General features: G+C 37.8%; 2 protein-coding genes across 12 annotated transcripts in view; one reads left to right on the top strand and one right to left on the bottom strand.

Moving 5' to 3' along the window:
• The window catches only part of LOC139964920 (cytochrome P450 2D6-like), a 52742-nt gene extending 29762 nt beyond the window's left edge, over nucleotides 1-22980 (top strand). For 4 of the 8 annotated variants that reach the window (XM_071966988.1, XM_071966986.1, XM_071966985.1 and 1 more), the window contains 4 exons: nucleotides 9313-9710; nucleotides 10227-11195; nucleotides 11955-12158; nucleotides 13492-22980. In XM_071966988.1, the coding sequence (XP_071823089.1) occupies nucleotides 9341-9710; nucleotides 10227-11195; nucleotides 11955-12139 (1524 nt within the window). In that variant the 5' untranslated portion in view covers nucleotides 9313-9340 and the 3' untranslated portion in view covers nucleotides 12140-12158; nucleotides 13492-22980. The other 4 variants (XR_011792125.1, XM_071966983.1, XM_071966989.1 and 1 more) reach the window with 4 other exon arrangements.
• The window catches only part of LOC139964922 (choline/ethanolamine transporter flvcr2a-like), a 33595-nt gene continuing 28643 nt past the window's right edge, over nucleotides 20501-25452 (bottom strand). For 2 of the 4 annotated variants that reach the window (XM_071966991.1, XM_071966994.1), the window contains one exon: nucleotides 20501-24871. In XM_071966991.1, coding sequence (XP_071823092.1) covers nucleotides 24864-24871 — 8 coding nt within the window. In that variant the 3' untranslated portion in view covers nucleotides 20501-24863. Of the gene's footprint in view, nucleotides 24875-25452 lie in introns of all 4 variants that reach the window. The other 2 variants (XM_071966990.1, XM_071966993.1) reach the window with 1 other exon arrangement.

The raw sequence follows: 25452 nt of genomic DNA, 5'->3' as shown, positions 1-25452 counted from the left end.
GGTAGAAACCAACATTTCTTTGAACATTACATCCTCTATCATGTAAATTGTTCTCTGTAATTCTGAGCTGCAGTAAACCTTTGAGTGTGACTTTGGGCATATGGGCGAATGGTGTTGAATGTCAACGTAGGGTGTTATGAGCAGCTTTCTGCAGTTTGTCGCCATTTTCTCACCCTTTTGACGTGTCCATCTATTTTTAACATGAATTCATCACAAAACAGCAAACTAAGATATCAGCCGAGTTTGTTCCCTGTCAAGAGCGTTAATTTGCGAGTAATAAAGGACTTCTGCAGATGATGAGTAGAGTGTCTTTCGACAAATTCCTCATTAAAATTAATCTCATACAGTTCCCCAAATCCACTACTTTGAATTCAACCAATCAGGGATATAGCTAGCATGTTTATTTATAAGCCGTTGCTTAAAATAGATTATTTGAAAATCCACCCTTTCGTAAGACTGTCGTTCAATTCTTCTCCACTGCCACTTCTTCCCCTTTCAAAGTTATTAGTCTGGAACGTAAGCCAGTGTGTTACGTAAAAAACTTGGGCAAACCTCATATTTAGTGTGCAGAAGTATCACATTGAGTACAGGTATCCTATTGTTTTCTGTGGAGGTCATTTAGGGTCACTAGGGGTCAAATTGTCAAAACCTTGTAAACACGATATCTCAAGAAGGGAAGCTTGGGCAGACCTCATGTTTAGTGTGTAGATGTACCACATTCAGTACAGGCAGCCTTTGTTTTCTGTGGAGGTCAAAGGTCATTTGGGGTCACCAGGGGTCAAATTGTGAAAACCTTGTAAACACGATATCTCAAGAAAGGAAGCTTGGGCAAACCTCATATTTAGTGTGAAGAAGTATCACATTGAGTACAGGAAGCCTATTGTTTTCTGTGGAGGTCATTTAGGGTCACTAGGGGTCAAATTGTCAAAATCTTGTAAACACGATATCTCAAGAAGGGAAGCTTGGGCCGACCTCATGTTTAGTGTGTAGATGTACCACATTCAGTACAGGCAGCCTTTTGTTTTTGGTGGAGGTCAAAGGTCATTTGGGGTCACCAGGGGTCAAATTGTGAAAACCTTGTAAACCCGATATCTCAAGAAGGGAAGGTCGGACCAATTCATATTTAGTGTGTAGACATACCACATTGAGTGCAGGATGCCTAATGTTTTTGGTGTAGGTCAAAGGTCATTTGGGGAAAACAGGTCAAATCGTGACAACGTTGTAAACATGATATTGCAAGAAAGGACAGATCTCATATTTGGTTTGAAGATGTACCATATTCAATTTAAGGAGCCTGTTATTGCTTTTGGTGGAGGTCGAAGGTCATTTGAAGTCAGCAAATGACAAAAATTTTCTTCACTCCCCTCTTACCCGTCTCTCCACACTAACACATCTTCCTAAACATAATCTCGGAAGGGAAGCTTGGACAGATCGCATATTTGGTATGTAATTGTACCACATTGAGTGAAAGAAGTCTTATGTTTTGGGCAGAGGTCAATGGTCATTTGAATTCACCAGGGGTCAGATTGCGAAACCATGTTTTACACAATTTTTCAATAAGGACTGATGTCATATAAATGTTGATGTATCTATCACATTTAGTACAAGAAGCTTGCTGTTGAGGTCAATGGTCATATTAGGACAGCCTGTGTCATTGTGAATTTATTGTTTGTCACAACGCACTGCTTTTCACTGTATTACTAATATCAAGTATGTTGTACACCTGTCTACCTCCTCACTATACATTACATCAGATTCTTGCAGAAAATAGCTCATGTTACATCATCGAAACCACTATGCAGTTTTGCATTCTGGTTCCTATTCAGGTACGCACCACTGTGCCAAGTATTCACCCATAATTTGGTAAAATTAGGTAAAATTTGTTAAATGTATCATAAAAAAAGAAGTGCGAGCGGAAATGTTTAATTTTAAAATACTATTTGTGCTTGGCGGCATTCAGAACTGCCGGGCGCGGCCGTCCGCTGCTGCCCGGCGTGGGCACATCCCTGCACTCAGTAATTAGATTCCATGCTCTGTAGCTGACACTGCACTCCGATCTCAGAAAAAGTTGGAGGGAACTTTAAAAAGGCACAAAAACCTTAAGCCGTGTGATGTGATGTACTGCCACTTATGCTTACTTACGCATATAACAAACAACAACAACAATTAAAGGTGACTGTGACCCCGGGTCAACTCGGAGCTTCGTTTACAAACAAATCTAACACAGAGTGCAGGTGTCTGATCCTCCCTTGATCCTAGTCTATTTGTGGCATTCAAATTCCGGGTCTTATCCTCTCTTGATCCTAATCTATTTGTGGGATACAAATTTGAGGGTCTGATCCTCTCTTGATCCTAGTCTATTTGTAGCATTCAAGTTCGGGGATCTGATCCTTCTTTGATCCTAGTCTATTTGTTACATTCAAATTTGAGGGTCTGATCCTCCCTTGATACTAGTCTCTTTGTTACATTCAAATTCGAGGGTCTGATCCTCCCTTGATACTAGTCTATTTGTGGGATACAAATTTGAGGGTCTGATCCTCTCTTGATCCTAGTCTATTTGTGGCATTCAAATTCGGGGATCTGATCCTTCTTTGATCCTAGTCTATTTGTTACATTCAAATTTGGGGGTCTGATTCTCCCTTGATCCTAGTCTACTTTGTGGGATTCAAATCCAAGGGTCTGATCCTCTCTTGATCCTAGTCTATTTGTAGCATTCAAGTTCGGGGATCTGATCCTTCTTTGATCCTAGTCTATTTGTTACATTCAAATTCGAGGGTCTGATCCTCCCTTGATACTAGTCTATTTGTGGGATACAAATTCGAGGGTCTGATCCTCTCTTGATCCTAGTCTATTTGTAGCATTCAAGTTCGGGGATCTGATCCTTCTTTGATCCTAGTCTATTTGTTACATTCAAATTTGAGGGTCTGATCCTCCCTTGATACTAGTCTATTTGTTACATTCAAATTCGAGGGTCTGATCCTCTCTTGATCCTAGTCTATTTGTGGCATTCAAATTTGAGGGTCTGATCCTCTCTTGATCCTAGTCTATTTGTAGCATTCAAGTTCGTGGATCTGATCCTTCTTTGATCCTAGTCTATTTGTAGCATTCAAGTTCGTGGATCTGATCCTTCTTTGATCCTAGTCTATTTGTTACATTCAAATTTGAGGGTCTGATCCTCCCTTGATACTAGTCTATTTGTTACATTCAAATTCGAGGGACTGATCCTCTCTTGATCCTAACTATTTGCGGCATTCAAGTTCATGGATCTGATCCTTCTTTGATCCTAACTATTTGCGGCATTCAAGTTCATGGATCTGACCCTTGTTTGATCCTAGTCTATTTGTGGCATTCAAATTTGGGGGTCTGATCCTCCCTTGATACTAGTCTACTTTGTGGGATTCAAATCCGAGGGTCTGATCCTCTCTTGATCCTAGTCTATTTGCCGCATTCAAATTTGAATGTTAACCCCCTATTGTAGTCCACTCATGGTCATCCCTGACAATAATGATATATTGTAATATGCAAGATACTGCACACCTTTCTTACACATCAATTTGTAAATCTTCCCTCCCCTCCCCTGTAGTCAAATGTACATGCAGACTTACCACCAAGATATTAAAATTGGTTCAAGGACAGATTTTGGAAAATGAATTTGAGTTATTTTTTAAGAAAATAATGTACCGAAACCAGGAAAAATTTCTGATCGGAAAAGGCACATAATTTTTACCCCAATATAAACATATATGTGTATATTTTAGTATGATCTTTAAAGTCCACAATTTTCTTCAGAGGTGGGTTAGAGGGAGGGATGCAATGTGTGTGTACCACTTTCAACCGTAGAAAATTTGGTAAATCCTATCGTAGGGAAGATGGTTTTTGGCAGTGGAAGAAACACAGACTCCTTTTGGGCAGTTGGTTCTTATTACAATCAGATGTACTGTAGGCTACAGTTCATATAATTTAACAACACCCAACAGAAGCGATGATGTGAAATGATAAGATTATATATAACTTATGATTTTTCAACCAAGTTCATTCTAAGTTCATGAGTTCTTGCAAGTATGCAAGAGGACATGTCTCGTCACTTTGTCATTAATTGATAGAGCTTTCACATTCAGTAAGGTGTAAAGTTAATTGTTAACAAACCAGGCCAGGTTGGTTTGCTATATATAATTGATGATTTTTCAACAATGACAACTTCAAACAGCTCAAAGTTCATTTTAAGTTCATGAGTTCTTCAGTATGCAAGAGGAAGCCTCCAGGAAAAACAAGAGATTGTTTATTTAATACTTCGTTCCTCGCTTACCTGTCTACCCACAACCTTAGCACCTCCTTCTACCATGCCTAGAATGAACTGGTAACCTCTTAACACTGTGCTCTCTTTATGTCCGCCTCCTCCAGTCAATGCCTTTCCTTCTCATTCTACCATCCAAAGTGCCAACATGGAAGTGCCAACATTGGAATTTATGGCCTCAAACAATCTACTCTGTACAAACGTAGTGTTAGTACAAATATGTCCAGTACACTTATGACGTTCAACGTCATGTCATCCACGGGTGTCCTGTTGTCCATATGAAGTTGAGAGAATTTGTTTTGGTTAATTAAATAAAAATTTAAAAACAATGTATAATCAGTATCATTTACGAGCTGAAATTATCATCAATCTAGCCTTAAAGGAACATTTCATAGATTTAACATATTTTAACGATGAATGTCTTAAAAAAAACGCGGGAGTTGCTAAGAAACTTAAATGGCACCAAATTTTGTTTTGTGTTATTGGACTACGACAAATCAAGACTAGAAGTGTGCCTAAACTTCATACTTTAAATGTACATCAATTGAGGTACTGTACTAAAACGACCTTTAAGGGTGTTGGCACTTAACTAATTGTTGAAGTTTAGCATGATCTAGTTGTAAAACCATAATTTCAGGGTAATGATGTTGACCTTTAAGCTAGGACAGCATATAAAACAATGATAAAAAAGGTTCTACATAACTTTCATGACTGTTATGTCACCTACTGTGGAATATCTCTCTTGATGGCTGTCTTAGTGCTGGCGGAAACGACAGAGCTCAATCACAATAACAAAATAATAAGTGAAGGAGAGAAGCTGTCAGTCAGTTCTAGCAGACTGCATCGTTGCCAAGGAAACGAGTAATCGATAGCAGATAACACTCTGGCATACAGTACAGTAGACGACATTTTACAAAATAACTTACGGTATGTACAGTATATATGTATATATATATATAACAAACTCCTAGTTACTGCACTCTGCACGTATCGTGCCTAGAGTGAAACTGGTAACCTGTTTAATACTGTGCACCCTCTACGTATGACCGGACCCATCCCGTTCAGTGCCTTCCCTTTCTCATTCTAGACTTTCGTTTTGGAGCCTCCGATTTCTTTCGATTCAAATTCGTTGGGAACTGTGTTTCTCAGGACCGACTGGAATCTTTGTATTTGATTTTAGTCTTTTTCAAAATGAGTAACTTCTAGACAATTAAATGTAGAAACTAGGTGTGTGCAAAAGTGGAAGCAACATCACATCTGTGAAATAGTTCACGTTCATGGCAATGGGCAGTATGATATAATCAGTTGAACACATACTGTTCTACTACATTCTTATTTGTTTGTGAATCAGAAAAGGACAAAATAACTCTCATAACTCCATACCACCTTTGTGCCAGGAGCCATGTTCAAAATTAAGCGCCCTTGGACACAATTGTTTTTTAATTTCAAAGGAATGATGAATAGCAAAAAGTAGCAAAGGTTTAATGGTTCTGCATGTATAGTTTAAGACATTAAATGAGTACAGGAGATTAAAAACTTCCAATAGGTCCCTGGTTACACTCAAGAGGCCCCCAGTTCTCGAAAAGCCACTAAACCAGGTACCACTCATCACAGAAAGTGGCCCCTGGTTCTGGAAACCTTAAAAAATCCTTGAATTTACTGTGTTGGTTTTTGACCTACCTCAGCATGACACTTGTGTGTGCTTCAATGCATATATTAAAATAATTACAGGCCCCTCGGTACAGTGTATTGTTAGTTGAAATGGAATTGTGTAGTCATTTGGGTGCAGTGAGTGTATGGTGATAGCAGGACATAATTCTCTTTGGCAGAGTTTGTTTCCGCTTCGGGACTTCAGGGGAGGGGGTTGGACAAGGAAAGTTGGGACAATGGGGTTGGACAAGGAAAGTTAGGACATGGGGAGTTGGGACAAGGGGAGTTGGGACAAGGGGAGTTGGGACAAGGGAGTTGGACAAGGAAAGTTGGGACAAGGGGAGTTGGGACAAGGGGGTTGGACATGGGGAGTTGGGGTAAGGGGAGTTGGGACAAGGGGAGTTGGGACAAGGGGCTTGGACAAGGAAAGTAGGGACATGGGGAGTTGGTAATGGGGCCATGGGGGCCTTGGTGACTTTGTGGAAGGTAACTTCTCATACCAACTGTGAATGTATTCACCTTAGTGATTACCAGAACTCTCATTGTTTTCTATGGAGGTCAAAGGTCAGCAAAAGTCAAACTCTGAAAGTCTTTTAAACATGATAAATTCCATAGCCACAACTTAAAAGTCAGCAATGTTAAAAAAAAAATTAAATCTCGCGAGCAGTGTTATTATATTAAATTTCCTCATGTTCGAAATGTGAAGCAAGAGGGCACAGTGTTAAAAGGTTCCCAATGATGTAGTTTACTTAGATAGAGAAAATACATATGTTGGATTATAGACAGGTACAGTAGGTGGGCATCGCTCATCAATGCACAAGCCAGTAAGCTCTTAGGAGGAGGGAAAGGGGGGGGATGGGTGTAGGGGGCAATTGATAATACTTTCCATTTTAAAGTTGTGAAGAGGAAAGTAAACTTACATGTTTAAATTGATTTTCAATTTGATAAATTTTCACAAAATAAGCTATCAGATACAAGTTCTTCAGTTCTAATGAATCTGATCTGTTATAGAATGGTAAATTATTTGATTAATTAGCTTTGCGTGTTAACCTGGTTATCTTATTATATTTATCTTGGGACAGACCAACTCACTCGAGTTTCAACCGTCCTTCACATCCGTCTGTGATCGACGATGTCACTGTGAAAGTCAAACTCCACTTGATATACAAATTTGTCCTTCTAAGTGAATCTACAAACAAACTTCCAGATCAATAAAAGGAAGAGAATAACAAACCCATATCACAAAGTTGACTTTGTGCACTGTATGTTGTGATCAAAGTCACTGAAAAAGTCACACCGCAATAGTGACCTAATTGTTAGGGTTACAAGAATATCTGGTTATGTGATCTCTTGAATGAATGAAACCCCTCACAAGTGGGTAAATAATAGCCATAGGACAAGTTTTGGGAATGTTGTTCAACCTTTTTTTCTTGAACAAAGTCATTGAAAAAGTCAAACATAAACTGTGACCGGTATAGTACTGTACAATAGTGATTTGGTTTACAAGAATCTCTGGATGTTGTCTAAATTCTAATTGTAATTTGGGACTAATTGATATATGTATCGATTTAACATAGCAGAAAAAATGTCTCCAATTAAGAGATTTTTGCAAGTTATTCATATTAAAAAGTCCTATCGAGGGTTAGAAGGGGGGAAAAAATCAAACCCGTAGGACAAATTTTCCTTGCGCTTCATCTTTGTTTTGTGATCAAAGTCACTTGAAAAGTCCTTGACCCTTGATGCAGTATTTGTAGGCTTGTCTAATTAGCATTTGTCCTAAGTTTGCATTTTTATTTTATCAAATATGGTATTTTGTCGACACCTCACGTAACTTCCAACCTGACAACCTGATTGACATTTCTGGAAGCTATTAAAGATTAAATATCCCTCCTAAAAAAAAAAAATTAAAAAAAAAATGGGACTGTGATTCTCATTAGTATCATTATGAAGGTCAATGAAAAAGTCAAACCTCTGTTGTGATGTCCTTAGGTTTACAAAAATATCTGTTTGTCTAATTGTATGTGTGAGGAACTACATTTTTTTGGAAAAGCGCAACAACATTCTTGTTCTGTGTTGGATGCAAAGGGATTTGAAACATGTACAAGCCAAAACTTTCATGGCTATTTTCTTTTGACAATAATTTCACATTCAGTTTTTAGTTATTTAAATTTAATTCTTATCACAAAATTTAGCAATAATTTGGTACCTAAGTTTGGTCATCTGAAGTACAGTACATTCCAAACCAATTAGCTTCAATTAATCATATCTGGAAGCTATGGAGATAACAAACAACAAAAATCCTCCGAAAAAGACAAGAAGGAGGAGGAGGAGGAGGAGGAGGAGGAGGAGGAGGAGGAGGAGGAGGAGGAGAAGATGAAGAAGGAAAGAAAAACTAAACTTTGACCACAAGTGTTGATTACCTGTTTACCTTCTTTGTACTTGTTCACCATCAAAGTCACTGAAAAAGTCAAACTCTCAAATATTGAATTTTGCTCTTACCAGAAGATCTGGTTTCCACACATACTGAATTTGTGGTCAATTTGCAATTTTACTTCCGCCTTGCTTCACACCCTCGTAGGAGAAAGTCATTTTCCGAGAGGTCAAAGAAGTTTGTCGATCAAAGTCAAATAGGAAAGTCAAACCCTGCAACCTTGACGTACCTAGATAGTTAAAAAAAGAACCTTCATGTTGTATAGATCTAGATCTGAAAGCAGATCAGGTACAAAGTGATTGTCAAAGGCAAGCGCCGCACCAGACTTCTTATGTTGATGCCCGATTGTTTTGGTTATTTGCCATTCAACTAACTTTGTCAGCTTAATGTGATTGGGTTGACCCTGTTGGGTTAATAGAGAAATATGTTTTTCCCAGTGACTGTTTATCTGTAAGTCCTTGATTATTTACAGCTTAGCTTCTTTTTTGTCTCGACGTTTTTGATAGCCAGTACAAAGTCAAGCAAAAATTTACGGTACAAGAAAAAGGTGTTGCGATCTCCCAGTAGGAGAAGATTGAAATTCATTTAAAGTTGGTGGTTATAAGGATGAGGAGGGAGAATTGATCTTTGATTGAAGCTTGAAGATATTCTTTCTTTGGGATTACAATTTGCCGACGAGTCTTTTACTGGGCTTTAACTTGGTATTCTTTGGTACATTTCTTTGTTTGTTTTCTTATATTTTTTATTTCATTACAATCAAATTTGATTATTACCAACCTATCGCTTATTCGTTCCTTTCTTCATAAGTTTTTTAGATATTTTGTTTTATACTCCTTATACTCATAATTTGTACATGATTAATATGCTTTGTTACTTTTCCTTATAATTTAACTTTATGTGATATTTTTTTGTGTTAATTATTGATATTTTTCTTCAGCCTTAACAGCTATCAACTGCGAAAAAAAATGGTCTTTGAGGATGTGCAGAAGCTCTGGGACTTGAGAAGCCTGCTGATAGCATGTACCACATTTGCCATGGCCAAGGTGACCATCCAGTGGTGGAGGCCATGGTTGACCAACCTCCCTCCTGGCCCTCTGGGTATCCCCTTCCTCGGTGCTGCTCCTTACATTCTTATGTCGAAGAACTCACCGCAGGAGACTTTCCTACAGTGGTCTAAAACTTATGGTAAAATATTCAGCCTGCGAGCCGGAAAGAGGATCTTGGTGGTCTTGAACGATTATGATCTGATTTACAAAGCTCTGCATCACCCGTGCCTTCAAAACCGTCCCACGCAGACCGTTGAAGCTATACACAAGTCAACTGGATCTACACACGGTGAGCATCTGAAAAATGCACTTTTATCTGCAAATGATATGTTTTCTAAACACCTACAGTTTGTTGTCGTATTCTTTTATCCTATTCGATAGGAGGAATGGTGTTCACTGCAACATGACAAGTTCAATCAAAATAGGGCAAACAATGCTTATTTTTAACCAAAATTGCATCGTCCTGGTGATCTTTGAAAGTAATTATGCAACTATATATATATATTTTGAAAAAAAGCAAGAATTTGGGCTTGGAGAAATGACATTTTCATGTTTCCTCATTTCAACCTGTACTATTTAAACACTAAAATGCAATGTATATTGCCATGGAAGTCACAATACTTGATAGTTTTGATAGTTTAGTAGAAAATATGGCAGCATAGCCTATTTGCCTATCTCTCCAGATATTCTTTGTTCATATGTTTATTTTGATGAGCATTTGTAGATCAAAGTTTGCCCAGTTCTCTTTAATAATGCACCCTATCTCGAGATCAATTTTCCCCCCCGTTTGATGTTAATTTTGCAGGTGTCACTACAGCCAATGGGGTCTTCTGGAAAGACCAGAGGAAATTCATGCACAAGAACTTAGGAGAACTGGGAATAAACAAATCGCAGTTTGAAGACAGTATCCAGTCGGAAGTTTCGAACCTCATCAATGAGATGTGCAGTTTGAAGGGAGAGGCATTTGCTCCGTCCAGGCTCTTGACAACTGCAGTATCCAACATCATTTGCAGCATCGCCTTTGATAAACGTTACTCATATTCCGATCCCGAGTTCCGCCGTCTCCTGGACATCATTGCCATCATTTCTGGTTTCCCCGTCTCGGCCTCTGCGTTAGGTACCATCCCTGCTCTCAGACACATCCCCTTTGGTCCCCATGCCAAATATATCAGATGCTTCAAGGACTTTCACGATACTCTCGATGGCATCATCGCATACCGCAAAGAGAAAGGTCTGTACCAGAGTGGTCAAGTGTCTTCACTCCTAGATGCATATCTGTTGGAGCTGGAGAACCAAGCGCAAGGCAAAGGTATCCTGCAGATACCCATCCAGGTCAATACAGTCTACTCCAACATCGGAGCACTCTTCTTCGCCGGTTCGGAAACCATAGTAACTACCCTCTGTTGGGCTCTCATTTTCTTGATTCGAAATCCACGAGTCCAGGCCAAATGCCATGCAGAATTAGACCAAGTGATTGGGCGCGACAGAAACCCTCGGCTGGGTGACAGAGAGCGCCTACCTTATATAGAAGCTGTGATCGCAGAGGTCCTAAGGCTGGGCGACACCACCCCTGTTGGAGTACCTCATTCAGCCAGCTGTGACATTCAGTTCCATGGTTACACCATTCCTGAGAAAGCCATGATCATTCCCAACTTACATGCCATCATGTATGATGAAACTTATTGGGAAAATCCAATGGAATTTGTACCTGAGAGATTCCTGAACCAGGATGGACATTTTGTCAAATCATCAAAACTCATCCCATTTGGCACAGGTTTGTGTTTTTTATATAATTAAAATGTACGGCCAGTAATGGCGTTCCTTACATCTCCTCCCTATCCCTCCTCCCTCTCCTCTCTCTCCCTCCCCCTTCTCCATCCCTTTCCTTCCCCTTTCTCCATACCCTAGCTCCTATTTGCCCTCCTCTCTCCTTCCTCCATTCTCTTTCTCCCCTCTCCTCCCTCTCCTCTTTCCCCCTCCCTGTTCTTCTCCTTCCCCTACCTCCACACCGGTCTCCTCCCTACCTCGCTCCCCCCTGTCCTTCCTCGCTCCTCTACTTGTCCCTCTCTCTCCTTTCACACATCTTCCTCTCCTCCTTCCTCCCTTCTCTCCTCCCTCTCCTCCTCCCTCCCCTTCTTCCTACTCTGCTTCCTCCCCTCTTCTCCCTCTCCTCCCTCCCTCCCTCCCTCCCTCCCTCTCTCCTCCCACCCCTCCCATCCTTTCCCATCCCTATTCTCCTCCTCTCCTCCCTCCCTCCCTCTCTCCTCCCTCCCTCCCTCTCTCTCTCCTCCCACCCCACCCCTCCTCTCTTCCCTCCCCTTCCTTTCCCATCCCTGTTCTCCTCCTCTCCTCCCTCCCCACTCCCTCCTCCTTGCCCCCTAATCCTTTCACTACCCCTCTCCCTGCCCATTTCATTCACTACTACAATACTATAGGTAGCCATCTTGCTTCACCATCCTTCTTTCTCTCTCTTCTTGGATTTCTTCTTGTATCATGTTCTACATTCAGACATTCTTCCTTTCGTCCTCCCTAGGGCCAAGAAAATGCATTGGTGAACAGCTAGGTCAGATGGAGTTATTTCTTTTTATTTCCACATTGCTTCAACATTTTGTAATCAAGTTACCTCCTGGTGAAGCCATGCCATCCAGGGATGGTACCACTGGTGTCACCTTCAAGCCGCTCCCATATAAAGTGTGCACGGAGCCAAGACTGACATGAATACCATACTGTTGTACAGGTGAGATTAAAAATATGGATTTGTTGACCGATGTGATCTTTTTTATTTAGTAAATCATAATGTCCGTTGGGTACCCACTACCTAGGTACCCTGGGCAAACACTAGTCTACAGTAATACAGATTTTTGTTCCTTCAAGCTTTGCGAATGGGCCAATGTTTGGAGAGAGAGAGGTGGGGGGGGGGGGAATTGGGGGTTGATAGTTAGCTTGGTGTTATTTACACGATTGGTTGCTATATATCTAACCGCAGAAGAGGATTGATACAGTCTGGTAAGGGATCTGTTTGTTTACAATTTAACATAGAATGAGTGAGGCCTTAACAACGATAGTTCTTTGAACCTAAGCAGTCAGGAGGTAGTGGGGCATGTACTAGAATTATCAGAGCAAACTTACCAGCAAATCTTTAAGTGATCTGTAAATATATACTCAAGGTACGATAACGGTGACCAGGTGAATATATCGGTAAGACGGTGGGAGTGGTCGGGGGAGCGGTTTGTCAAGTGTGTATCACAGAGAGTCAACGTGAGGAAATTTGATAAAACTTTGTTTATTTGTAAACTACCATCTGTCAAACAAATTGTTTTTTGGCGATGTCACTGTTTGGTTAATAAGGTGTTGACCTGGTTTTAATATATGAGGGGTCAAGTGGTTACATACTGATATAAAGGCATAATATATATGCTGTATACATGGTGTCTCAGATATAGGTTGCAGGTGAAGATCTGTATTATTTAAGGAATGAATTGGCAAATATTAGGTCAGAATTCCTTTGAATGGTTTTATGTAGGCATGCAGTTTGTAAATTCTGTGGTTGAATTTTTTTTTTTTAAACTTCACATGGGGAGTCATCGTCTAAGGACATTATAGGCCATACAAAGCAAAAGCAATGCTCATCTATGGTTAGGACTGTGGTTAGGACTGTAACGAGGGTAAGCACAGTGATGGGCCATTCCTGATTTCCTGGTCTTAAACCAATGGTCCGCAAGCTATGTGGCACAACCGAAGAGATGGTTGTGAATACTTGCCAGTTGGAATTTTCCATGAATGTCCAAAAAATGATCTCCAGGTTTGGAGTGTTGTCATTACAGATTGATTAAGTTTTATATTCTTGTAAACATCCAAATCGACAGTCCGATTAGCTTTATTGCTCTCGATGAAGTTATGGTGGGTCTGTGGCCCAGTCCTCACGGAAGATCCTGGGTCGTGGGCCTAAAAGGGTTTTGAACGGCTAGTTTAGCAATGAAACAAAACCATCAATGAAGGAAACTTAGTAAAAATTAACCAATGCTTTGAATATCTGCCATTTATTAATTTATCAATTATTTCCCTTACAGATGGTGGCGCTTCTCTCCAGTGGATGTTTAATATACACGAATAAAAAATAGAATCTAATCTGTTGAATTAACCCCAAGAACCTGCAAGAAACAGAGGCAAAGTGAAGTTATCAATCAACGATCGCATCTTATACAATGATAGTACCTTGGCTGTGATGTATCTCCAGACCTATAATGTGTGACTTGTGAGATAACTGAGTGGTTTTCTCGTAGGAGCAGTCCTTCAAGACTTGTCTTCTCGTCTCTCTATCTGCCAGGAGCTCGCATCAAGCCGTGTGATTTCAATTTCAATACTCACATGGAAAATGGACGCAAAGTTCTCGATATGCACTTTCGAGATCGGTCAAACTAAACTGAATATTCATAGAGTGGATGAAGGATTTTCCCCATTTGGGACAATTTTTTTTTTTTTTTTCAGTCGTACTGACACTTTGAAGAAATATCATGTTTTGTATCAGATGAAGATTGGGAAATGTTGATAATGTCAGTACAATTGCTCCGGAGCATGATATGAGAGGGCAGTATAGAGTGGTATTAGCATTAGATCAGATATAGATTAAGAATTGTTCATACTTTCATTATCAGTGCTTTGAAGCATAATATGAGAGGAGAGTATAGAGTGGTAGTTAGCATTATCTCAACTGGCTAAGGGGGCTTCTTAAAACTGTTCACACATGCCTAGGGAGTTCAGACACATTGTAAGTCCAGCGTTTGCAACCAATAGCTGTGGGTGGTTGATTGTGTTAGGATCTGTAATTATTCCTATATGAAACATTCAGATTAAGATGTAATCTATAACTAACCCTCATGGAATTTGACTGTGATTGGTAAATTTTGCTTTGGTCTCTATGCATATTCATATGTTAAACATTGAATCTGAAAACGGGATGTCATCTATTAGCAGGCTCTCACAGTCCTTTGCTGTAATTGGTGGATGTACTTGGACCTTTATGCATATTAATATTTAAAACCTTGAAAGCAGCTAGTTGGGACAAATTCTTAATGCTAATACCAATCTATGTTGTCATCCCATATCATGCTTCAAAACACTCGTACTGACAGTATGAACAGTTTCTAACCTTTTATCTGATTCTAATGCTAATACCACTCTATACTGTCCTCCTATATCATGCTTCAAAGCACTGATACTGACAGAATGAACAGTTCCTAACCTTTATCTGATTCTAATGCTTATACCACTCTATACTGTCCTCCCATATCATGCTTCAAAAGCACTCGCATGGACAGCACAATTCTTAACCTTTATCTCTGACGGAAGAGATGACCAAAATTTTCAGTTTTGACAACCAAAATCAGCTTTGGCGGATGACTAGTTCTTTACCTCATATTCATATAAACATCCCAATAATAGATAAAAAAAATGATAAATTGGTATCACCAATACTGAATACTGATACAGAAATAAAACAAAAATAGCGGTAGGCTTATGATCTACCCGTAGGGAATTTGACTGGCCTAACCCGGGTGCTCTATTCACCAATCCTACACATCTCTCCTACAGTGTGACATATTGGTCTTTCTTTGTTGTTTTGCTGCATTTTTTTCAGACAACTCAATTTGCTCTTCGGACAACCAAATGGTCGGAGACCTGGTTGTCCTAAGGACAAACAAAAAGGTGCCGTACACTAAATTTGCCCTGTAGAAGGAGGATATTCATACTGTCAGTACAAAGTGCTTGAATGCTATACATGAAAGTATAGTATATTGAATAAAAAATTGTCCTAACTAGGGGGGGGGGGGGGAATGTAAATAGATGTTGTGCACAGACCTGGGCAAGGAATGTTTTCGGGAAATTGTTAATATAGTATATTAGATGTCTACCTCAGAGAGGACAACTGGAATGGAGGAGCATGGTTCTTTTGTGATATGGGATTAAGCCTATCAATGCAGTAATTTATTAAATTTATTAAAATAAATTTATCAACTCATTAACCTTTATCAAGTTGTGGTACCTAGGGGAAGGCAGACAGTAAATATGCTTTTGTAAATATTTGTCTTTATGACAGTATCTTTTTATCATTTTTTTTTATCTATTTCTATTTTTTATTTTCTGTCATGTCTGCTACAGACGCTAAGCAAATTTGTTTGATTTAGTATTAAAAGTATAAGAGTTGGTGATTGTGGGACTAGGAGTGCAGTGCTAAAACATTAAATCCCAAATCAGTTAGTCACATAGTAATGGAAAGTGCATTTATAAGTAGAATTGAGACTGGTTTGGTTTTCCCTCATATGTTCCCAAGCCAGTAAGTTTTGGCAATGACTAAGGGAAGTTATTGAAGATATTCTCTTGCCAGAGAGGTGAAGTAGAGTCCACTAAGTCTAGCCTTAAAGAGCAAAAACAGTTCAAGTTGGTAATCTGCCAAATCAGTGGTCAAAAATAACTTTAAATTTTTGATTTTTTTTTCTCTTTCTTTTATTCCTTGCCAAAGGCAGAAGGAATTTAGCTTTTGGTGATGTTGAGTGCATATTAGTTTAAACTTCATACTTGGTATGTGAACCACCCTATTTATGTTTTAAGATTGGTGAAGGACAAAGGTCACCTGAGGTTGGCAGAGTCGTACCAGCTCCATAAATACAATCACTTGACAGGGAAGACTTGAATGAAATTTGCACTTAGTATGAAGATTCACCTAAGTTGCCAGTTTGACATTCTTAAGGAATGTATGTGTCAGGAGAAAAATGTTGGGGAAATTGCTTTTGGGTTTTGTAATGCACTTTTGACTTTCACCCTACATTTATTCCAGAGTCAGTAAAGGTCTTATCTTATTTTTTTTTACAACCCTCATTCTCAAACAGGAAGAATATTGGCAGAGATTTCATCTCTGGAAAATAATTCAGGTGAATTTTTTTTCTTCTGTTTTTGCTAACAACATGTAAGTTGGTGTTTCAGGCCTATTGATTTCATCATGAAATGTTGTTAAAACATGAAAATTACTAGTAAACTGTTACGATATGACAATCCTGTATTTGGAAAAAAAATTTAAAAGGGAAATCTGGGTGGATGAATTGGTCGTCACCACCACAAACAGTGGAAAGTTGGTACGTCAAGACTAACCAACGCATGCTACCTCACTTCTCCCTCCTTTCAAATATTAGAAACTGTACAAGAAAGACCAGCCTTCTCTCTTGAATTTCATCATATTTTACTAGCACTTAAGCTTAGAAATGGTCAAACTGAGGCATTCTATCAGATTTGTTTTCCATCAAATAAGCAAACGCATCTAATACTACATTCAGTTGTTCAAAGCTTTTCCATATTGCGTTAAATATCCAGTCTTTGCCTTTTCTTCACTATCGAAAAATAAAAATTTGATCAATTTCGGTTGGCTTCAACAACCCTAGGACCCACACCAATCCTATTTAATATCATGGATCAGCCACCGAATTCATTGTGCAAATTGTGTGAGCACAACAAACGCATCATTTTGCCATTATTCAATTCCCAAAATGTGCATGATATGATATAACATAGCATTGCTTATTATAGTCTTAACAACATGAAAAAAGTGTGAAAACTTGTGCATCACTCACAGAACAAGTTATGAAGCTTAAATATTTCTTCGTCTCATGTGCAGGCTTGTGTTAACCTTTTGAAATGTATTATGATGTTAATTATCATTCGTTCATATATATATATATATATATATATATATACGGAGATGCAGTGTTTCGGTATTTGTACACAGTAACTCGTTAGGTCGCTATATTTTTATTACTTTGTATATCCCTGCCACAATAATCTTTGATATTATCCACAACTACCTGTTATTCTATGCTTTTAACCTGTATTTACCACTGGTATGTCTAGAATCATGTTTCTCTGGTTGAGTCTAAATTGATGCAATATTTTGGTGGTTCTAACTTCTAAGTGGATGTTTTGAGAATGCTTCTAATGATTAGGTTCTTTAAATTTCTGTTTATGCTTCCTGCTATCTTTTACTTTTCCCCTCAATTTTTCCATGTTGCTTTTTAAAAGGATTTTTTATTTTGTCTTTTTTGGAGCTGTAAAAAGAGATCATTTTTAATCCATACTTTTGCTCGTTTTCTCTTGTGTTTTGTGCTGAGTGAGATTGAACCAGGGACCTTGTGTTCCAAAAAAAAATTCTTTACCACTTGACCATTGGGTGAAATGTTGAATTAGTTGGCTTTTCAAATATTTAGAGATCCAGTTGTTTGGACTTCCAGTAATCCAGTAATTTTATAAAACATTTTCTCCACTGAACCCTTGTCAGGGGGAGGGGAGTCCAGCAACTCACCTATGCCGCTTGGGAACCTTGTCTGGTAGTGGGGAGGCCGTGCAACCGACTGAGGCCACTTCAGAACCTTGTCAGGTGGAGGGGTGCCAGCCAAGTCCTTTTACAGCGCTGACACACCCGGGGCTTGAACCTAGACGATCAGAAACATTCAATCGCCTACGGAACTACCGATTACACCATTTTGGTTCCCAATAGATACACTTCGTTTCTTACCTTTATACTTCCACATGCTCCATAGAACAGAAAAGCAAAATGCTCTAGCTGGACTCGAACCGCAGACATGGCATTTGTCCAACTCTCTGTATTGCAGAGCACTACCAACTGCGCCACTGTAACTGTTGAGAAATATTGCTTGTTTCAAATATTTCAACTGCAGATTAAAAGGAGGGAATGAGCAGAAAATCAAAAAGCTGCCTCAACTGAGATTTGAACTCTAGTCAGTGAGATTGTTTGACTTTCATATTACAGAGCACTACCAACTGCGCCACTGTAACTGTTGAGTAATATTGCTCGTTTCTAATATTTCAACTTCAGAATGAAAGGAGAGAATGAGCAGAAAATCAAAAAGCTGCCTCAACTGAGATTTGAACTCTAGTCAGTGAGATTGTTTGACTTTCATATTACAGAGCACTACCAATTGTGCCACTGTAACTGTTAAGAAATATTGCTTGTTTCTAATATTTCAACTGCAGATTAAATGGAGGGAATGAGCAGAAAATCAAAAAGCTGCCTCAACTGAGATTTGAACTCTAGTCAGTGAGGTTGTTTGACTTTCATATTACAGAGCACTACCAACTGCGCCACTGTAACTGTTGAGAAATATTGCTTGTTTCTAATATTTCAACTGCAGATTAAATGGAGGGAATGAGCAGAAAATCAAAAAGCTGCCTCAACTGAGATTTGAACTCTAGTCAGTGAGATTGTTTGACTTTCATATTACAGAGCACTACCAACTGCGCCACTGTAACTGTTGAATAATATTGCTCGTTTCTAATATTTCAACTTCAGAATGAAAGGAGAGAATAAGCAGAAAACCAAAAAGTTGCCTCAACTGGGGTTTGAACTCTAGTCAGGGAGGTTGTTTGACTTTCATATTACAGAGCACTACCAACTGCACCACTGTAACTGTTGAGAATCATAATAATTCTTGTTTCTGATATTTCATCTTCAGAATGAAAGTAGAGAATGAGCAGAAAGTCAAAAAGTTGCCTCAAGGGGTTTGAACTCTAGTCAGGGAGGTTGTTTGACTTTCATATTACAGAGCACTACCAACTGCGCCACTGTAACTGTTGAGTAATATTGCTCGTTTCTAATATTTCAACTTCAGAATGAAAGGAGAGAATGAGCAGAAAATCAAAAAGCTGCCTCAACTGAGATTTGAACTCTAGTCAGTGAGATTGTTTGACTTTCATATTACAGAGCACTACCAATTGTGCCACTGTAACTGTTAAGAAATATTGCTTGTTTCTAATATTTCAACTGCAGATTAAATGGAGGGAATGAGCAGAAAATCAAAAAGCTGCCTCAACTGAGATTTGAACTCTAGTCAGTGAGGTTGTTTGACTTTCATATTACAGAGCACTACCAACTGCGCCACTGTAACTGTTGAGAAATATTGCTTGTTTCTAATATTTCAACTGCAGATTAAATGGAGGGAATGAGCAGAAAATCAAAAAGCTGCCTCAACTGAGATTTGAACTCTAGTCAGTGAGATTGTTTGACTTTCATATTACAGAGCACTACCAACTGCGCCACTGTAACTGTTGAATAATATTGCTCGTTTCTAATATTTCAACTTCAGAATGAAAGGAGAGAATAAGCAGAAAACCAAAAAGTTGCCTCAACTGGGGTTTGAACTCTAGTCAGGGAGGTTGTTTGACTTTCATATTACAGAGCACTACCAACTGCACCACTGTAACTGTTGAGAATCATAATAATTCTTGTTTCTGATATTTCATCTTCAGAATGAAAGTAGAGAATGAGCAGAAAGTCAAAAAGTTGCCTCAAGGGGTTTGAACAAAGAGTTGGTCTTATTCATATTTTCATTTCTGCATCACTTTTGATTTTTAATGTTAGTTTCGACAATTTCATCCTATTTTTTGGTAAGGTACTTAAAGTTGGTAACCAAAATATCTACAATCCTAAGCTAGCTTTGTTAAGTTTTCAACGCTAATATAAGTCACAAATCTTAAATTTTGCAGTTCCAAATTTTAGCTCAATTACCATTCTCAGATTTTGGAGGAATTCGGCAACAATAGCCTGACGAGGTATTGCTTTTTACAGCAATGACTTTGTGTCTTACAACATTGGATCAAAGGTTGTGTAACCCAAATAGCTCGGCGCCGCCAATAAATTATCACATGGTCTGTCTGGGGCTTCACTAAAAGTGTACACAAAAAGGTGGTCAAAGGTAACTTAAAAATAATTTTGCAAGTCATTTAATCTGATCTGGGGTTTGAAAATCAGTTGTCAATAAATTTGTTGCCATTCAGGTTGAACTGTTGCTATCATTATACCGGGTACTATGTCCTTGCACGGTTTGATATCAAAAGATGTCGAGCACGTGGGATATGATGCTGCTGCCAGAAGTTTGTATGTAAGTGCATACTGGTGTATACTGATCTGAGTTATTGAATAGTAGATTAATCATCTATATTTATGTCCAAAAAAAAAAAAAAATTGTCATCCATAGGAACACATAGACAAAAGATAAAGGTAGAATGATAGCAGTATAAGTTATATGATTATATTTTAGCTGCTACAAAGTTCCTATACAAATAAATGTTGGCATAAGACTGTAAATAAAAAATGAAAAATCAACAAAGATCATCATTGTATTGCTTATTAATACAGTATGTTATATTGTATGTCCAACAGGCTTCTGTTACCATGACTACATAACACACACACACACAGTCATGTGGAGATGTCAGTGTAGGTCTCCCCTATGACTTATTTAATACTGCTGTATACAGCATATTGTCAATATATTCTCAATTCCTCCCCACTCCCCCCCCCTCCCCCAACATCATCCTCTTCTCCCCCTCCCTTCCAAAGCGAGCAAATACCAACATAGCTGAAATCAAATTCCTGAGAAGTAAAGAAGGCAACTGAATACTCATGAACAAGACCTTTTACAAGCAAACTTGGTTCAGTACACTCTCTCCTCGATATTAATGTCCCAATCTAAATTTCTCTACCATGTTCATTTTAAAGTAAATTTCATATTTTAAAACTTAACGATCATGTTAATGCAACAGTATAGGCCCATATATGTATATATATATATATATATATATATACTTGAATTTAATATTTGATAATAAGGAGAAATATACAACAATGCACAGGAATAAAACCAGCTGATAAATAAACTCCCTCCCTGCTGGTGAAACACATGTCAATCTATTAAAATGAACGTCTTTCTAATGTAAATAACATTTATGTATAATGTGGTATGATAAATATTTAAAATAAGGCAACAGTAAATTGTTTAAAGAATATATTAGCTGCACCTAAAACTATAATTTAAATATTCTCATAAATTTAAATATTCTCACGCTGAAAATCTACATTTTGTCTTTTCAAATGACCTTGCTGTGTTATAGAATTCCTAATGATGGCAGCATTGAACAAAGAAGATGGCAAAGATTTTTAACAAGGTTTTCGGAGCCTTAGTGTACTATCTCTTTTATATGGCAAAGCATTGTAAAATCGAGGCATTTTCTCAATTATTGTTTGTGTCTTAGACTGTGCATTACCGATACATTTTTATGTGCGTATTTTACTGTGATGTTTAATACCCTCTACTAAATACTTTTCAAAATGTCTTTAGAGCAAAGCAATAACTTTGTTTTAGCATAGCTTTATACAGTTACAAAATTGTTTATTTTGTTATAGAGAGGTTGTTTTAATTGTAGCTTAAACACATTTTATGAAGGAAGAATTTATAAAGAACAGATGTTATGTCATAAATTAATACCACGAAAGGAACATGAAGGCTTGTGTTTGTCAAATTATTAATATTGTTGCCTTTTAAAGAGTGATATATTCATGTGAAATATAAAATGTTAGGAAAGAATTAAACATGCCCATGAATAGATATTATTGTATGAACAAATGGTTATTGATATGTTACATATATTGTTCATAGTGCTACTGGGGTACTCGTATCCTCTGGTCTCAAGGAGGAAGGAGTCAGTGGAGGCTGAGAGAAGCCTAGACTTATTCCTTTGATACAAGGTGGTGTACAAAACTAAGTCGATAGTGAGAGTACTACCCATCTTAAAATAAAGGAAAACCCAAGAGAATAAAGGTAATAGAACAAGCCAACTTATTTCATTTATATTATTTAGCAGCCATCTCCAATAGGAAAGGTGTAAGGAACTTTTTAATTTAACAATTGTTTATTGATATAAATATATTGATTGATTGATTTATATATATATATATATATATATATATATATATATATATATATATTGATGTATTGATTAAACACATAAAGCTGTGCTTTAATGGTAACATGATCCAAGGCTCACTAAAATACTGACATTAAAATCTTGTTGATTTTTAAAATATTTCTGATTTTAGAGTAGATAAAGTAAATTTTTGCAATTGGTTAGCAGTTTTACCAAATATAAGTTGAAAAAACTAAAAATAACATTGGCACACTGCACAGTTTGTCCACCAGGTGGAAATTAAATTGAGTGATTGTAATATTTAATTGTCTCACAACCTTTTGTTGTTCAAACACTTTTCAATCTCAGTATTAACCATGTGCAAAGAGTTTTATACATTTAAAATCATTGCTTGGCTTTATATATCTTGGCGAATGGAAATGGAAATTTTGTTTATGTTAAAAACTTGGATAAAAAGGAATGTTTTACTTATTTCATAGATCTAGGCAAGATAAATGCCAGAAAGGTTCATCAATTAACTTTTAAAACCCTCTACATTTTTATGTTTAAAAGCTTTACAAATACCAACCAATTTCTGTTTTAAATATTCCAAAATTACTATTTACATTTTTATTTAACCCTGAGCATTAAAAGAAGGGGTAGGCATGTCAAATTAGACGACCCCAATTAATTTATACCGACCTCTATTAAAATACACAATCTTTATCAGGATGATTACATTATGTAAGGTCCGGCAATATAAGTATATTACACTTTTACAAATGAGAGAACCTTAAAAAATAAGTTTTTTTTTTAAATTATACATAATATAGTCGACTAGCTACAGCTAGATGCGATATTCTGATGTTTGAAATAATCAAAAACAACATATACATGATGACACCTTTCAGATACAACTTATAAAAATAATGAAACCATAAAAGGCTTCCAATAAAAATCTCCTCCACCTATATCTGCCCAATCTTCACCCCCAATAGGTGGTCTAATGCTAATTTTATAACTGCTCATAACACACTCTCCCACCCCCCCACCCCATAGGTGTTCTACGTTACCCTGTAAATGGGGTCATGTTGTGCTTTCACACACAGGTGGTGCAGTCAAGCTTACAGAGGTAGGGTACTTCCTACATAGCTGCATTTTTGTATTCAATTTGCAAAGAAAGATAAGGAATCTGAAAATGTGATCAGTGAAGAATCATTACTCAGCTAAAATCCCCCAAAAAGGAAAGATAAAACAGTTGCAAAACAAAACATTTCTTCAAAATATTAATATTACAATCAATTTTGTGAGATTTTCAAATTTTGTAGACTGGATAAAGTGTTAATCACTACCAACTGAGGAGCAATCCAATGGGGCTAATTATTGAGATAACTTTATTCTGATAATGAATATTCAATTAAATTGAAATATTAACGCAGTCTGGATAGAATTCACACAGCTACAAACTCGTGCAAGTCAGAGATCTAATATATGGACGAGCGTGCATAATCTAACAACCCAATGGTCATATTTACTGTTCTTCAAGTTGGCACGAAAAGAAATAAGTACCTTTACAAGGAGATGACCATGGAAAGTTTCTCGTCCTGAGCATAATTATTGCTAAATTCAGAGTGGAAGTTCTTAAATTAACCTGTTTTATTACATTGTACAGACACTGGCAACAGAATAAAGGTTTCAATCTGCACATGACTACTACCCTACTGTCAAGTTGGGAGACCTCTTACGACCATTGCCTAAGCAATGAATGTTTTTGAGGGGAATGTGCAAAAGTTATGTGTTCAAGTTAATAACATACTTAGAAGATGCCACCCTCCACTAAAACACACCTCCTGTCCCCTCCCTTTATCACACACCATAAATACTTGATCAATTGTACTCATGAATATTCTAATCACCAATATAACATCAGAATAAATATTCACGAGAGTGTCAAAGAATTCCCTACAACTTCCATTGATGTCACTGAAGGGGAGGGGGAGCAGGGTAGTGGAATTAATGCCATCCTTCAGTATACAGTGATAAGTTTCTCTTCATCGTGCTAGTGAATAATTTACAACAGCAATGTTGAGCTTGAGGAGCAACGATGCTTCCATCTCCCTTGAGGCTTTATTACAGTAGTTAGGTTTTAAAGGCATTGAAGACTCGCCCCAAACCGTGTGCTGCCATCTGAAAAAGTTAACTTTCCGTTGCTTGCAAGTGATGTTTTGTTCGTGTCGCTACAGAATGCAGACAGGAACGAAACGTGATACCTTGTTATCTTTAGCTGGACCTGAGATGTCCATCGCTGTATCGTTTGTATACTGTGCTGTGGATATTGACCGCAGCTGTATGTACTGACTGTACACTAGTGTCTAATTACGGACGGTAGCAAGCTGCGTGTATTTTCTGGGATCGATGGTGGTGTTTAACACTTCTGTTACACCTCATTCAAAAGTAGGTCAAATTACCGGCATTAGACGTTTCTTTTTGCGCGAGTCTTCACACCCTTCAAGCTATTCCGCTGAGCAGATCCAAGGGAACAACGATGCTTCCATCTCATTGAGGCTGTAACGGAGTGGTTAGGTATGAAGCTATCCAGAGCAGACAAGGAAACAACGATGCACTGAATTACATATTACTGAAGCTGTATCTAGGTGATTCCGTAAGATAACTTCAAGACCGCTAGAAGAGTTTATTAATCTTCTTCTGAAAGCAACGAGGGAAAAAAAGACAGTGGTTGATTAGTTCTGAAAACTTTTCTCATCAATGAACTTGCTTAATGTGTTGTTTTGATTGAATTAGACCTAACAGTTGTATAAGTTTTCTTGTCCATCAAGGGTTCAATTGGATCCATTAACTGAAGGGTTTCTATTCCAAAAATTGTCTTAGTTGAGTAATTTTTCTCAATAATTATGAATTAAAATGTGGAAAAAAAATTGACACCTTACTCAGAGCTGCTTCACTCAATAGTTTGTTAGACAATTCCTCTTAAAATAAATTCCTACTAAACATACTAAGCACACTCTCCCTACCCCCCCCCCCCCCCAAAGAAGAAAGGAAAGGGGGAACCTACTCACGCTCATTATCTACATTGTCATGGTATTTTAGAAACAAATAACATAAATAAAAATATTAGAACCAACTGATTTACATAATATCCTCTCCACACAATGAGAAGATAATAGTTACTGCAGTCAATAACTTGACAGAACTGTAATATAATTTATTAAAATGAAATAACTTGACCAAACACAGAGGGGAGTCTCCTCCATTCCAGGCAAAAT

The sequence above is a fragment of the Apostichopus japonicus genome, chromosome 23 (genome assembly GCF_037975245.1).
Source record: "Apostichopus japonicus isolate 1M-3 chromosome 23, ASM3797524v1, whole genome shotgun sequence".
In the NCBI taxonomy this organism is placed as follows: domain Eukaryota; kingdom Metazoa; phylum Echinodermata; class Holothuroidea; order Aspidochirotida; family Stichopodidae; genus Apostichopus; species Apostichopus japonicus.
This window is presented reverse-complemented; position numbering and strand designations above follow the sequence as displayed.